Source organism: Apodemus sylvaticus, chromosome 8 (genome assembly GCF_947179515.1).
Source record: "Apodemus sylvaticus chromosome 8, mApoSyl1.1, whole genome shotgun sequence".
Classification (NCBI taxonomy): Eukaryota; Metazoa; Chordata; class Mammalia; order Rodentia; family Muridae; genus Apodemus; species Apodemus sylvaticus.
This window is the reverse complement of record NC_067479.1, coordinates 74,372,106-74,386,658: the sequence shown is the minus strand read 5'-3', so window position 1 is coordinate 74,386,658 and position 14,553 is coordinate 74,372,106. Positions and strand designations below refer to the sequence as shown.

Genomic DNA, 14,553 nt, shown 5'->3' with positions numbered 1-14,553 from the left:
AAGCCTTCTCACTAATGCCCTATTTTTTCAGTTTCCTGGCCTTGTCAGGGGGAGTGGTATAGAGTGGGTTCTGAGAGAAGTTGTAGCAGGAGCAGGGTAGTGTGGATCTGGTGAGAATACATTATGTTCTTATATGAATCAATTAAATTCTTTGTAAAAACTGCTTCCACTTCCTCAGTATGTGTTATGACAGAACAGAATAGTTTACACAGATGCCAGAGGCAGGTCAAGCAAAGTGCCTCTTCCTCACTGTCTCTCCAATGTTATTAGGATGAAAGTATGTAAATCTTAAGTCTCTCTGGAATGCAGCACTCCTACAGTAGTTTTTCACAGTGCACTTCCTTCTTTTGGAGTCACATTTTTCAACAACATGTACAAGACAGCACGACTGTTGCAGGAGTGTCCCACATTTTAAAATGCATTCCAAAGCTAGGGAACCAGTACACTTGTGTTTCTGGTTCTTTTTCTCCTGCAATAATGGCATGTAAATTATTTCATAGGTGAAGATTTTTCTCTTTCTGATAATGTGTATGAGCATGGGTCTATGTTAACATCTGGTACCCATGTAGAGGTTCTGAGGAGGACAGAAGATATCTTCTGATCCCCTGGAGCTGGAGGGACAGGCAGCTGTGAGTCATCTGATGTGAGAGCTAAGGCCTCTGGGAAAGAAAAGTCCCCTTACTGCTAAGCCATCTGTGAGGCCCCATGAATGGTCTTTAGTTAAAACATACACCTTCTTTCTGAGTTAAAACTTTGGGTTTTTTTTTCCTGAGTTTTCCAGGCTCTGTACACAGCTGAGGCATCATCTCTTGGAATGGTACAGTCTTTTCTTTCTCGTAGTTTCCTAACTGCATACAACATGAGCTGTACAACCCAAGGGTCATCTCAGAATGCCTGTCCCTTCTCACTGTTCTTCACCCAGGCTCTAGGCAGACTTTGACGCCTGGGAGGGAACTCAGCAGGGTGTGGCCAGGCAGGGTTCCTGGGTGGAGCTGACTGGTTGCAGGAGGAGGAGGGGACACTTCAACAGCCACCCTGACACCACAGCCCAGGCCTTGGTTACTTGCTTCTATCTCCAGCAGCCACACAAGCACCATGAAGAGGCTGCTGTGCTCTCTGCTGGGGCTTCTGTGCACCCAGGTTTGCTGTGAGTCTGGCTGTCAGCACTCAGGGCACCTGAGAGGATCTGGCTCAGAGCATGGAGGGTGGGGAGAGCAGCTGAGGAGTCCTGCAGAGCTCCCACCTTCTCAGAGGGCATGGGTGTGCTCAGGGCTCTGTGGACACTGCAATGGCGGCCATCTGTGTCTCTTTCTCTGTTTCTAACCAGGGCTGAAAGGGCAGCAAGTGCAGCAGAGTCCGGTGTCCTTGGTTCTGCAGGAGGGAGGGGACGTGGAGCTGCACTGTAACTTTTCCACAACTCCGAACAATATGCAGTGGTTTTACCAAGGTCCTGGAGGAAGCCTCGTCACCCTGTTCTACAATCCTTCAGGAACAAAGCGGAATGGAAGACTGACATCCACCACAGTCATTAAGGAACGTCGCAGCTCTCTGTACATTTCCTCTTCCAAGACCACAGACTCAGGCACTTACCTCTGTGCTATGGAACCACAGCGCTTCCCACACACCTGCAGCCTGTACACAAACCTTCAGCTGAGTGGTTGAGCCCCTTACCAGTCACAAGAAACCAGGAAGCCCCAAAGAATATCTGTCTGGTTTAATATCTCTTTTCTGCATTTGTAGAGTTGTAACCTCAGGTGAGCTTTTGGCCTTGTAGGGTCAGAACATTGGTCTTTATCTTCGCTGTCCAATACACACACGCTCTCAAAACAGTCATGTCTATCTTAGAATTAGCAGAGATGCTGATGGGAGGATAGAATCAATGTTATCATTTAAGCCCCAGTGTGCAGTAATTATAAAATTGGAGGAGAAAAAGGAATAGAAGGCAAAGGCAGGCTTCCAAACACAGGTCAGGGTTAGTGAGGAGAAATTGACCTGCAGCACCAGCAAAAACATTAAACCATGTAAGACACAGAATGCACAGATAGCTGATCACTCTAGTCTCTCTTCTGCTGCTGTGATAAAACACTGAGTAAAAGCAAGCTAGGAGGTGATCAGATTTATTTAGCTTTCACTTCCATGTCCTAGTTCACTATTGGTCCTGATCAAGGCAGGAACTCAACCAAGAGATTCAAACAGGAACCATGAAGGAAGGCTGTTGCTAGCTCACCCACAGACCCATCCCTAATTAGCTTCCCTACACAACCCAGGACCACTTTCCCACAGAATGGTGGCACCCACAGTGACAAAATCTTTGAATTCATTATTGTGAGTTAGCTTTCATTTATTAACTTTATACACCATTACTGTGAAAATTTTCAGTAGAGATCTTAACATCTTTAAGAAAATAGACCAGGGAGTATGAAAAAGTACTCAAGACATGCTGTTATTTAAACAATATGTATACACATTTCAAATAACTTTAAACAGAATATCTAAAAAGTGTTCTTACAACTCAATAAAAGAGAATAATTGACTCCTTCTATATCGAGTAAAATGAGCAGACTCTCTAAATGAACATGTATGGGATAAGAACAAATGCTTAGAATTCATTTAGGGATTGCCTGGTTTAGTACAGTGGTGACTTTACTAGAAGATAGAGTCCACTGCAGAAAACCACAACAAATCAAGGTGCAGAGCTATGGAGCCTAGTAATAGTGGGTGTGTCTACAGTATAAACCCTGCTCCTGTTAGTGCTCACAAAACATTAAAGAAGACAGCAGGAAAGATGGCAAGAACCAGAGGATCAGGGTGTTGCTGTGTAATTGTGTCTCCTATAAATTCTGGAAGCTATACAGATAAAGACTCATCAACCTAATGCCTCAACATGAGCTGTAATGCAACAGCAATAGACATGCTAAGTGGATGGGGGAAAGCACAAACTGTCTCTATTCTAGAAAATGAACTACTGGAAACCAAGAATGCTGATGGTGGAGAAATAGTCTTTCCCTGAAATGAGCACCACAATTGGTTATCCCTTACTGATTGGCTGGTCCTGAAAACATGCATACAAGTAACATTATCTAGATTGAACTGATTGTATTTAGGAATAAATATATCTATACATACATATATAACAATGATTAATGAAAGAAGAGGCCATAACTTTCAAAACAACAAGGAGAAATATATGGAAAATTGTGGACAGATGACAGGGAGGCTAGATTTATGTTATTACATTATAATCTCAAAAAATAAATATTTTAGTGAAAAAAACCTGTGTATATGTTGTCTAAATAAGGGGTCAAAAAGTATAACTCATGTAAAATGCAGCCATTTGCTTATTATATACAGTCCTATTGTAAGTAGTGAACATTCTCATTTTTTTTTATTTCTTATGAGCGGCTTCCTTCATTTTCTAGAAGGAAGTGTTTTTAGGCAAGATAGAAAGATAGGGACTCATGATAGTGCGTGGAGAAAAGGCTGGAAGGGAAGGAAAGAAAAGGATTCTATAGCTCAACTCCTCATAGACAAAATCTCTTTCTATCTCAAAAATATTATCCCCAGAGAAATATTTAATACATTTCCTAATCTTAAGGCCCGGGACTTAAGATCAGGAAAATGTTGAGTGAAGACCTTCCTGTGTGGCCACAGGAGGGCAGTGCAGCCTCAGAGCAGCTGAAGTCTCTGGTTCTTCTGCATACTCCTCAGTAAAATCTAAAACTATTTAAAATAATTAAAGAATTGTTTTTTTATATTACCTCTGTTTAATTATAGGTCAAATTCATGCATCTATATATCTATTTATATCTGTTACATCTATATTATATCTGTTTATTCTTGGCCCATAATGCTGACAGATAGGAATTTGTAAGTGAACACCATGAAGATGTTTGCTATCCTTCAAGGCTAGAGCTGTGTTTCTGCTCAGATTGAGGGGTAATCTGGGACTTAGAAGCCCAGGACCCACAGAGCTCTGAAGGGATAAGGTTCCCCATGGAAGGAAATCCAGATACATGGGAGCCCGGAAAGCACACATCTCCGGGATGTAACAGTGTCACAAGGGAAGGGCGTCCTGAGGCATGGGAGCTCAGGAACAACACAGCTCTGGGAAGAAGTCTCCTAAGAAGAGCCATTGCAGCTCACAGGGGAGGGCGTCCATGCCTGAGATGAGGAGCTCATGAGCCTCAGCCCTGCTCCACTTCTTCCCTTTTTCTCTTCATTGCTTCTTGGCTTCTTTTGATGACACAGTCACACCAGGCAGCACAATTAAGAAATGAGATTTATTGGAGGGTCCAGGGTTTGGAGGGTCAACTTCAGGAGTGGCTGCCTCTGCTCACAAGAGCAGACAATGGGGAACTAGACAAAGGGCAGGTCTTATATAGGATTTTGTAGGGTACAGAGCTTTCCAGGACAGAGATTTCCAGAGTGAATATTTCAAGTCCTGAGCTTGTGGAACTCAAAAATTGCTGGTTATTTGTACTCAGGGGTTGGTGGGATTTTCCTGCCTGACGATTGGTGGCTTTTTAAAATCCCCTTCCCCCGTATCAGGCCCATGAGATAGGATGGGAAATTCTTATCATCAGATGGCTTTGGCTGAGGTTCCATCTCTGTAGGCTGCTCAACAAGGTTGGAGAAGAGGTGCTACTACTGTGGACAGTCCCCGGAGGACAGCTGCAGTGATATTTCAATAAGGTCATAGGGTGAGGCAGGAAAGAAGATGTGCCACTGTGGACAGCTCCTGAGATTGCTGCAGCTGGGGTGTTATGGTATTTTGACAGCTCCTGTGGGGTCATCTTATGGTGGCTGTAGGCTGGGGCAGGAAGGAGTTATTACTTTGTTACATGTGGGCTGCTCTAAACCCCATTTGGCCAGGCCAGGGGGCTATATTCTCTCTACTCCTAACCCATGGCATCTTGTCTTCCATCTTCCTGCATTCTTTTCCTCCTCATGGTCCTCCTCTGACCCCAAGCAGGTGAAACCCAAACCCCACCTATGTCTTTTCTGCCCAGCCACTAACTGTTGGGGTCTTGATTTACCAATTAAAAATAACGTGGAGGAAGGGTCACTCAGCATCTGCATGCAGACTCTTTCATCTCTGGTACAACCAGTCTCGAGAACCCAAAATTAACATTAGAATACAGGCAGCATCAGGCCAATCCACTACATCTCTCCCTTTTTGTTAAATTAAGAAGGCTCTTCCTCTAATAATGATAAACAATACATAGTAGGGGCTTCTTTGAAACAATGATGAAAATTATTAGGCATGAATTACATTTAAAATCCAGTCTGTATTTTGTTACTTAGATGAGGTACTTAAGCATCTATTCTATCTTAATGAGTCTAATATTCTGTACCTAAATCCTCTTCTGTTTTAACTTGTTTTAACCATCTTAAAACCATCTTTTCAAATCTAGAGCACCTTCTTTCAAGCTAAACAACTTAAGTTCAATTGTGAGCCTATAACTAGTCTTTAATCCCTTCTGATATTTGAGAAGGAATAAAATATTACTCAAGTATGCAGGAATAATAAAGACACAGCTTCCAAAACTATAGCAATGAGAGAGACAGCTGGCCACCTGCATAGTCCCCAACATTCCTTATAAAACTGGAGCATCTATCTTCAGCCTTCTGGTCCAGAACATCTGACAAACTTTAAGTGAAGCAGAATTATGAAGGACTAACTTACCCTGTGTTAGAAGAGCTTACTACTTGACTATCTTATGTCCATTTGTCCTTTTTTGGACAGTATTTTCTCTGCAGATGAAGTTATGGCATTTTCCCCCAGTGGCTAGCTTGCCACAATCTAAGCAACTCTACATGGCAGTGTTGATGTTCACCTCCTTCCTTGAAGTGGAATGGGAGAACTGTCAGGTTCAGACATGTCTCATAGTCAAAAGATCTCTTAATAATGAAATAACCTTAAATGCCATATTCTGTGGATCTCTGATGCTTTTGAAGACCATCTATCTATAAATAGCGCCACTGAATTGTCAAACATTGATTATTTTAGCTATTTATTATTTGAATAACAAAAACATTTTATTGTAATTAAATTATAATCTAATATGAGCTTGAGACTGACTATCTGACTTCTATCTTACATTACTTAATTATTTTAGACAGTTTGTAATAGCAGCTATTAGAAAGATGTGTTTAATACTTGTATTCTTAAATGAGTTGCATAGGCACAATGCCTAAGAGAAACCAAATTAATTTTAAATTTTGTATCAATATATAAAGATTTATACCAATGAAATCCTTAAACCTGTAACAATATAACTCTGTACCAATGTAACAAAATATAATTTCAATTTTGATTTAAAATAAAAAGATTTCTACCAAAGTAAGATTATGCTATAAAATGCTTTGTTTAAGAGTAATTTAATAATCTATTTCCATTTACCTAATTTCTTATAATATTACTATATCCTTTTTTATTCTTTTCAACCCTCATCTCTTTACCTAAGAAAGAAAGAATGATAGAGAAGAGGAAAGGAAATATAAAAATCCTCAGTGCAGGATGAGAGCAGTCAGAACGCTGCATTCTTGAAGGTGTGAATCCTGTGCAGGTGGCAGAGGGTTTCTATCCTCTCTCAGGTATCTGAAGACTATAGACTTTCCAGGGTGGATGATCCTGCTAACTTCTAATTTATTTTCCAGAGGCATATTCTTAGATATATTTAGTTAACCTGATCTTTATTTTATAAAGATACAATGAAATTTAAATTAATTAAACCTATCACTTTTAATAGGATGCAAAATGTGAACACATGTGAACAACTATAACAACACTGAAGTTCCCTAGAGTGAAAGAAGCATATATATTTTTTGGTTCATCTGGTTCATAACCATAGCTGGTAATGGGATACTGTAATTGATTGTTGTCTTTAATATATATGATTAACAATTGCCAAAATACCAAACCAACCTTAATGCTCTGGGCATGAAGAGATGCTCAGTGGTTAGTGTACTTGCTGTCTTCATGCTTATGTTGGCTGCCCATGCTAGGGTTTTGTCCGCCTTATCCTTGCACAGGCCTTGTGCAGGTGGTCACTAAAACTGTGACTTCAACTGGGCAGCTTTCCTGCCACACTGAGAAGACACTGTTTATTTATAGTCATCCAGCACCTCTGCCTCTGACACTCTTTCTCCTTTTTATTCGACAATGATTCTTGAACTTTGGAAGGAGAGGATGTGCTACAGATGTCTCATTAGCGCTGACCGTTCCACAGACATTTATTGTCTGCAAATGGTCGAATAGTGGGACACAGCATTGATAATAAATTATTGCAATTAGTTTCTCTAATGAGAGTTGAGCATTAATCTACAGAATGATTGAATGAAATACAAACAATGGGGCTTTGTTTATAAAGCTTAGGATAGATGAAAAAACCTGGGATCGGGACAAATGATGAGATGTGTTGAATTAATAATCTGGATAGGAAACCTGTGTTTTATTGGGATAATTGACCTTGATTAGTTGTGGCTGAAGAATCAGCTATAATGATTAACTGAAGCCAATCTTCTGGGAGTTATCCCCTAAGGTTCCACATATAGAAACTGTGGTCTGGGGAGGTCACGGCTTCACTTCACTCTGTAAGCCCCACTTGACGATATGTAAGAGTCTCACATATGGTGTAGGTTTTGCAGAGCGGAAGCTGCAGGGCTGAAAGGAACATGGGAAGAAGGCTAGGCACCAGGGATTTGCTTTGTTGTATTTAAGAGTGCCCTAGTTCTTGCCACTTGGATTAAGAAGTTCCCAACTTATTTTGGATTTTATAGGAACCCAGTGTTAGAAAACTTTAAATGTTAAAGTCTTTGACTTTTAAAAGACTGGTTATTTAAAATCTATGATTTTTTTTTAAGTTGTGTTACAAAAATGAGGTCTTGGGAATCAAGTAAATAAAGATTAAGGTTAAATAATACTTTTCTTATATGTCAGGTTGACAAGCTGTGATGATTATTTTTTACCAACTTGACACAAACTATAGATACCCAGGGAAAGGGAGCCTCAATCAAACCATTTTATTTGTCTTACTGGCTTGGAGGCATGACTGGACATATTCATCATTAATTATCAACATGAGAGGGCCCAGCCAGCTGTGGGCATTGTCATCCCTGGGCAGGAAGTCCTGGGTTGTATAAAATAAAATAAGATGAGCAAGCCAGGGAGAGCAAGCCAGGGAGAGCAAGCCAGGGAGAGCAAGCCACAGTGAGCGAGCCAGGGAGAGCAAGCCCCGGTGAGCAAGTCAGGGAGAGCAAGCCAGGGAGAGCAAGCCAGGGAGAGCAAGCCAGGGAGAGCAAGCCAGGGAGAGCAAGCCAGGGAGAGCAAGCCAGCAAGCAGCCTTCATCTCTGGCTCCTGCCACTCTTCCAGCTTGGGTTCCTCACTTGGCTTTCTTCCGAGATGGACACTGATTAGAATATAAACTCAGTGAATTTTTATTCCCTCTCTCAGTGATTTCTGGTCATTGCATTTATCTTACTAGTAGATAGCAAATTTACTCAAACACCAAAAGAGGTAACCCACTTTTGGCTCTGCCTTTGTGCTCATTAGCCTGTGGTCTCTGGTAGGCTTATTTGTGCCCCATATATAATAACTTTATTTTAAGTTGTTTTATGTGTGTGAGTGTGTATAAACTTCTAGAATGGAGAAAAATTCATCTTTTCTTAATCACAAATATCCTAATTATTAGTACACATTACTTGTACAGGTTAGTAGGTTTGCGGTAATAGTTTATTATACGCATCTGAGGTGACTTCCCCATATTCACCTTCCCATCCCCATCTTCTCCTTTTCCCCTCTGAGTGACCCCCTCTTCGCTCTCATTTGTCTAACTTCTATTTTCAGATCATCTTCATTTTCCTTTTCCCCTTCTTTCATTTTCTTGTTGTTTTCACACTTAATAACACATATGTGTTGTGTGCCTCTACACGTCTGCTTTGCTTTGCTTTTAACATCATGTCCTTCAGTAACATTCATTTTTCTACAGATGGCATAAGTTCATATTTCCTTCTGACTGAGTATTACTCTGTCATTTCAGATATAAAGTTTTGTTCATTTATTGTCTGACTAATTTCTATCTGCATCTTGGCAACAGTGAATGGTGCTATAATAAGCATGCATGCATAGGTATGTGTTTATATGCTGACTCTCTTATATGATGACCTCAGTTTCCATAGATAAATGTTTATAAATGGTATTAAATTAGCGAGATCATTGGTCCTCCTCCTCCTCTTGTTCTTCTTCTTCATCCTCCTTTTCTCTTCTCTTCTCTTCTCTTCTCTTCTCTTCTCTTCTCTTCTCTTCTCTTCTCTTCCCTTCCCTTCCCTTCCCTTCCCTTCCCTTCCCTTCCCTTCCCTTCCCTTCCCTTCCCTTCCCTTCCCTTCCCTTCCCCCCCTCTCTCTCTTTCTCCTTCTTTTTCTTTCAGAGAATCCACACTGCTATATTTGGTGACTATATCAACATAAGTTTTTTTTTTACCAACAACATATGATGGCAGAACTATACTGACTCTGCTTTCAGCGATACTAAGTTTGAACAGAACAGGAAGTACTTCCTAAGTCAGAAAGAGCTTCAGACAAAGTGTTTGTGAAGGGTGGAGCCTGCTGAAAGAACTGAGGCACATGTGAAGTTGGAGTCAGTGTTCTGTGGGAGATAAAAGGCCACCTGAGTTCTCCACAAGCTTCAGTCTAGGAGGAATGGACAAGATCCTGACAGCATCAGTTTTAGTCCTAGGCCTTCACTTATCTGGTGAGTCATAGTGGAAAAACCTGAGGATATGGGATTAATGTGGAGGCATGAGAGAATTGGGGCACCAGGCAAAGTCACGATATCTAAGCAGCAAGTACATTTCTAGGAACTTAACAACAGTTGTTATTTCTCTACACAGGGGTGAGTGGCCAGCAGAAGGAGGGACGTGAGCAGCAGCAGGTGAGACAAAGTCCCCAGTCTCTGACAGTCTGGGAAGGAGGAACCACAGTTCTGAACTGCAGTTATGAAAACAGCAATTTTGACTACTTCCCATGGTATAGGCAGTTTCCTGGGGAAGGCCCCGCACTCCTGATATCCATACTTTCAGTGTCCAATAAAAAGGAAGATGGACGATTCACAATCTTCTTCAGTAAAAGTGAGAGAAAGCTCTCCTTGCACATCGCAGACTCTCAGCCTGGAGACTCAGCCACCTACTTCTGTGCAGCAAGTGCACAGTGCTCTCCAGACACCTGCAGCCCATACCCAAACCTGCAGCTGAGGCTCCAGCAGAGCCCTGCTGTGGGACTAAGACTGACAGAGATACAGAGGAATTTTCATTTGTAGAAATATTGGATATAAGGATGAGACTCATTCAAGATGGTGACAGTCCAAGCTAATGTCACTGCTTGCTTTTCTCCAGTCTCCCTTTGTTCCTCAGAAACAGCTGGAATTTTACTTGTGTTTAGCTAGTTTGGATAAATTGCCCTTCTGAGTGGTTGAACAAATGGCTCTCTGTGTGGTTGGTTTGTACCAGCTGTAAATTATAAAGGCCCCATCTACCTACTCTATTGTCAATAATGTTGTTAATGTGTGAATGTTACAATCCCGGGTCAGGAGATTTGACCTTGGCTTCTGGGATAGAAATCACATAGAATTTTCTTTAACTTTAATTTCCTCTGATGACCATGAAAGTGGTGATTTACATGACCCCTGACCTCTTCTACTTCCTCTTGTTTTCCTTCTCAAATCCACATCTACCTTCAAGAAATTCATATAAACCAGGAAGCCTTCACAAGGATGTAGGTGTGTCTATAATACAAATGACATCATCAAGGGAAGAAGAATTCAATTACTCATATAAGGAAAATACATAACCTTCACTAAAGAAGTGACTTCATATGTGTATATTATAGATGAACAAATACAATTTTGAATATTTTTTCTAAAAAACCAGCTTCAATCTTTATGGTTATGCACAGAATGGCAAAAGGACCTCTCATTTTCTTCTTCCTTAGTCAGTTTTAAGTCTAATCAGAGATGTTTTGTTACCATTAAATTATGAGTGCCACCATTGTACCTTTGTAAGTACCATGCAGGGCTGTGCATTGTTTTATAAGCATCACATCAAGATAGGACTATTGATTGCTCTTCCCTTTGGCAGCATGCATAGTGCCTTCTGATACTATTAAAGTGATGGGGATTTCAGGTCAGATCCAGTTTAACTCATCCATGTCCTGTGTCCAATGTGCATGATATCTCAGTAGGGACTTACCTTTTGTCTCTGGGATCCAAGGCCAATATCAATAGCCAACACTCTTCCAAGACCCTCTTGATTCCCATGATCAACATATCAGAAGAGGTTTCTCATGCCTGGTACTTGGTTTCTTATTGGATGAGTTAGGTTATGGCCAGCCCACATGGAATAGCTTCATTAAAAATATATGTGTAATGTAACTCTAGGTAAACACAAAATAATAAATACTTATAAGTGTTTTTCAAACATCCTCAGTGGTATTTGTCTGTTAGGAGCCATCTAGGAAAACATACAAGTGACCTTCTGCAGATGACACAGTATATTGCATGGCTGTGATGGATAATTTTGAACTGCAAAGCTTTCAGAAATCTCAGCTCAGGATCGATTTGTATTGATGATATTCCTTTTCTGTTATTATTAGATCAATATGAAAATTCCTGAGCATCAGACCACCTTATTGGGCAGATATTATGTGGATCAATGAAGGTATGCTCTTTTGTAGCAATGCTATAAAGACAAATTGATGATTCTATAATTACTAATAGTGATTCTATAGATACCTAAGTTTATACAAGTGATTTTGAGTACTCTGTAACATAAAAGTTGTAAGTTTGGGTCTGTAAACTTTCATGTGTCATAAGCTAATTGCACCAAGATAGAAAGAAGGCTTGAAACAGATTTACAATCAGGGACAGCATTCCATTTGGACTGAATGTGAAACTGTTATCTGATAACTAAAGGTCATAAACTGAAAATGAACAATTCATTGTAGGTCCAAGGACAAAAAATAAAATACTGTCTGGTTTATCTATACAAAGCTTCAATACTAATGAGACACTAGGCATATGATTTGCCTCTTGACAAAATTGTGCTTAGACATAAGCATTATTGCTTTAAACTCTTAATGAACCTGTGAGTTAGTGACAGATAATAAATATTTAATTAGATAGTCTCTTAATAGAAACACATGTGAACATCTCTGTTGTAACTTCTTATTCAATTTATGATTTGAACTTGGGAACCTTTGAAAAAAAAGAGGAGTAGGATACCATGTGATCATGCATCCCACAAATTTACAAGAACTAGGAATGGTAAGAGAAGGAAGAGAAGAGTAAGAGAAGAAGCAGAAGAGAAGCAGAGCAAAGCTTGGCAGCAGAGCAAGCACCGTGAGGAAAGAGAGCAGAGAGAGAATACAGGTTTCTTCTTACCAAGAGACAGGTGTTTTTCCTTTACAGCAGGTTTCTTCTTACCAACAAGGAGAGGGCCTTTTCATACTCAACGACAACAACAACAACAACAACAACAACAACAACAACAACAGAAGTAGAAGCAGAAGTGGAAGTGGAAGTGGCAGAAGAAGGAGAAGGAGAAGGAGAAGGAGAAGGAGAAGGAGAAGGAGAAGGAGAAGGAGAAGGAGAAGGAGAAGGAGAAGGAGAAGGAGAAGGAGAAGAAGAAGAAGAAGAAGAAGAAGAAGAAGAAGAAGAAGAAGAAGAAGAAGAAGAAGAAGAAGAAGAAGAAGAAGAAGAGGAAGAACAAGAAGAACAAGAAGAAGAATAAGAACAAGAAGAAGAATAAGAACAAGAAGAACAAGAAGAGCAAGAAGAAGAAGAAGAAGAAGAAGAAGAAGAAGAAGAAGAAGAAGAAGAAGAAGAAGAAGAAGAAGAAGAAGAAGAAGAAGAAGAAGAAGAGGAAGAAGTTGTTCTTGTATGGAGCTTGCTCATGGGCGTTTTCTCCATCCACTAAGTAGACATGTGCATGTGTAAGTACAGGTGTGTGCATGTAAGTATGCATGAATATATGTGGAGTTGGTGAGGCAGGTCATCAGGCCTGACATGTTTGTGTATGAATGTGTATATATGCCTATGCATATTTCCTTTTGTAAAGAAGCTTCTTTCTATTAGCATGACTTTCTTTTCCTGACTCACTAAAACTTAAGGGCTCCAAACCTCACTCTAGCCTGGCTAGCAAGAGGCTGGGCTTCCAGGCAAGAGAGAAAAGAACAAAGAACAGTTTTTACTTAATCCTCCACTGCTGAGCAGCATATATTAATTGCCAGAGAATTATAAAATAAGCTTATAAAGTAAGAGTTAAGTTTTCCAACATTTATTTAAGCACAGAGAATTATAAATTATAAAGTAAGAGTTAACTTCTTGCATAAAAGTACTTATACAAGAACAGAGGATTATAAATAATAAGAGACAGAGTTCAGTACCTCCAGCACTTAATCAAGCACAGAGCCGTAATAAAGATTTGAGCTTTTAATTCCAGAACAATAAGGAAGAGTTAAATCTTCAGCACTTAAAGAAGCAAAGAACAGTAAGAATTTAAGTGTCATGGAAGGCCAGGGCCCATGAGCCTTTGGGCCAGCATCCAATGCTATGTTCTGCTCAACCCGCTCCAGCTGGGGCAGGCCCCTGGCATTTATCTTCTCTCCTCTCTTTCTTTATTGGCCTACCCTCCCACTTCTGAATTAAGCACACCATTATCCATATTTTCCCGAATGACAGATTTGTTTTTATGATTCCATAAATGTTAAGCTTTATTGTTTTTAAAAGTTTTTAATTTTGTTTGTATGTGTATATGTGTGTATACATAAACTTGTGTGTAGACACACGTGTGCATGTGAAGGTCTAGATTCTGTCCAATCCCTAAAAGCTGCAGTTGCTGGTTTTGCAGAACACTAGCTTGTCAAATGGGTCCCGAGAGCTGAATTTGCTGCCTTTATCATTAGCAGAAAGTGCTTTTCACTGTTGAGCTATCTCTCCACCAACCTTAAGGTTTGTCTTCATTAGGAAGTATTGGCAGTCAATTAAATCACAAGGAAAGACAAAGCAGTATTTATAATGAGACCAACTGTCCAGCTCAGGACTAAAGCCCAGTGTACTCCAAATCCAAATCTCAGGGGGAGAGACTATGCAGTAGGAGAGCATCCACCTGCTCTGTGGAGAATGAGAGCAGGGGCAGAGCTGTGCCATCCTGAGCTCCCCAGGCTGCTGTGGCTCCCGTGGTCTCCTGTAACCACAGAGACTGCAGTCCAGGGCACGTGCTCTCAGCTCTCAGCAGGGACATGGACAGAGGAGTATACCTCAGATAGCACACAGTGGCCCCCAATGTACTTGCTCCTAGGTCATTTGATCTCATAGAGAGGACTGGAGCTCTTTCAGAGACCTTGTTTGTATTTTCTTTCCTCATTTATTTCTCTTTTGAGTTGTTTTATCCATTGGGAAAATGAGAGCAAGTGAAAGATTATGAATTGCATTCTATATGGAAATGCTGTAGTACACAAAAATCCAACCACCAATTCCTATGGCATTAACATGCCCCTAA

At 40.5% G+C, this 14,553-nt stretch overlaps 2 gene segments (V, D, J or C); both read left to right on the top strand.

Annotated features, from left to right (window-relative positions):
• The first annotated feature begins 1,061 nt into the window (after positions 1-1,061).
• On the top strand, positions 1,062-1,662 carry LOC127690733 (T cell receptor alpha variable 22-like). The segment is given in 2 exon segments: positions 1,062-1,147; positions 1,328-1,662. Coding segments are annotated over 2 exon segments (387 nt in total).
• A 7,840-nt stretch (positions 1,663-9,502) lies between these two features.
• LOC127690732 (T cell receptor alpha variable 23/delta variable 6-like) lies at positions 9,503-10,316 on the top strand. The segment is given in 2 exon segments: positions 9,503-9,752; positions 9,892-10,316. Coding segments are annotated over 2 exon segments (477 nt in total).
• Positions 10,317-14,553: the final 4,237 nt, after the last annotated feature.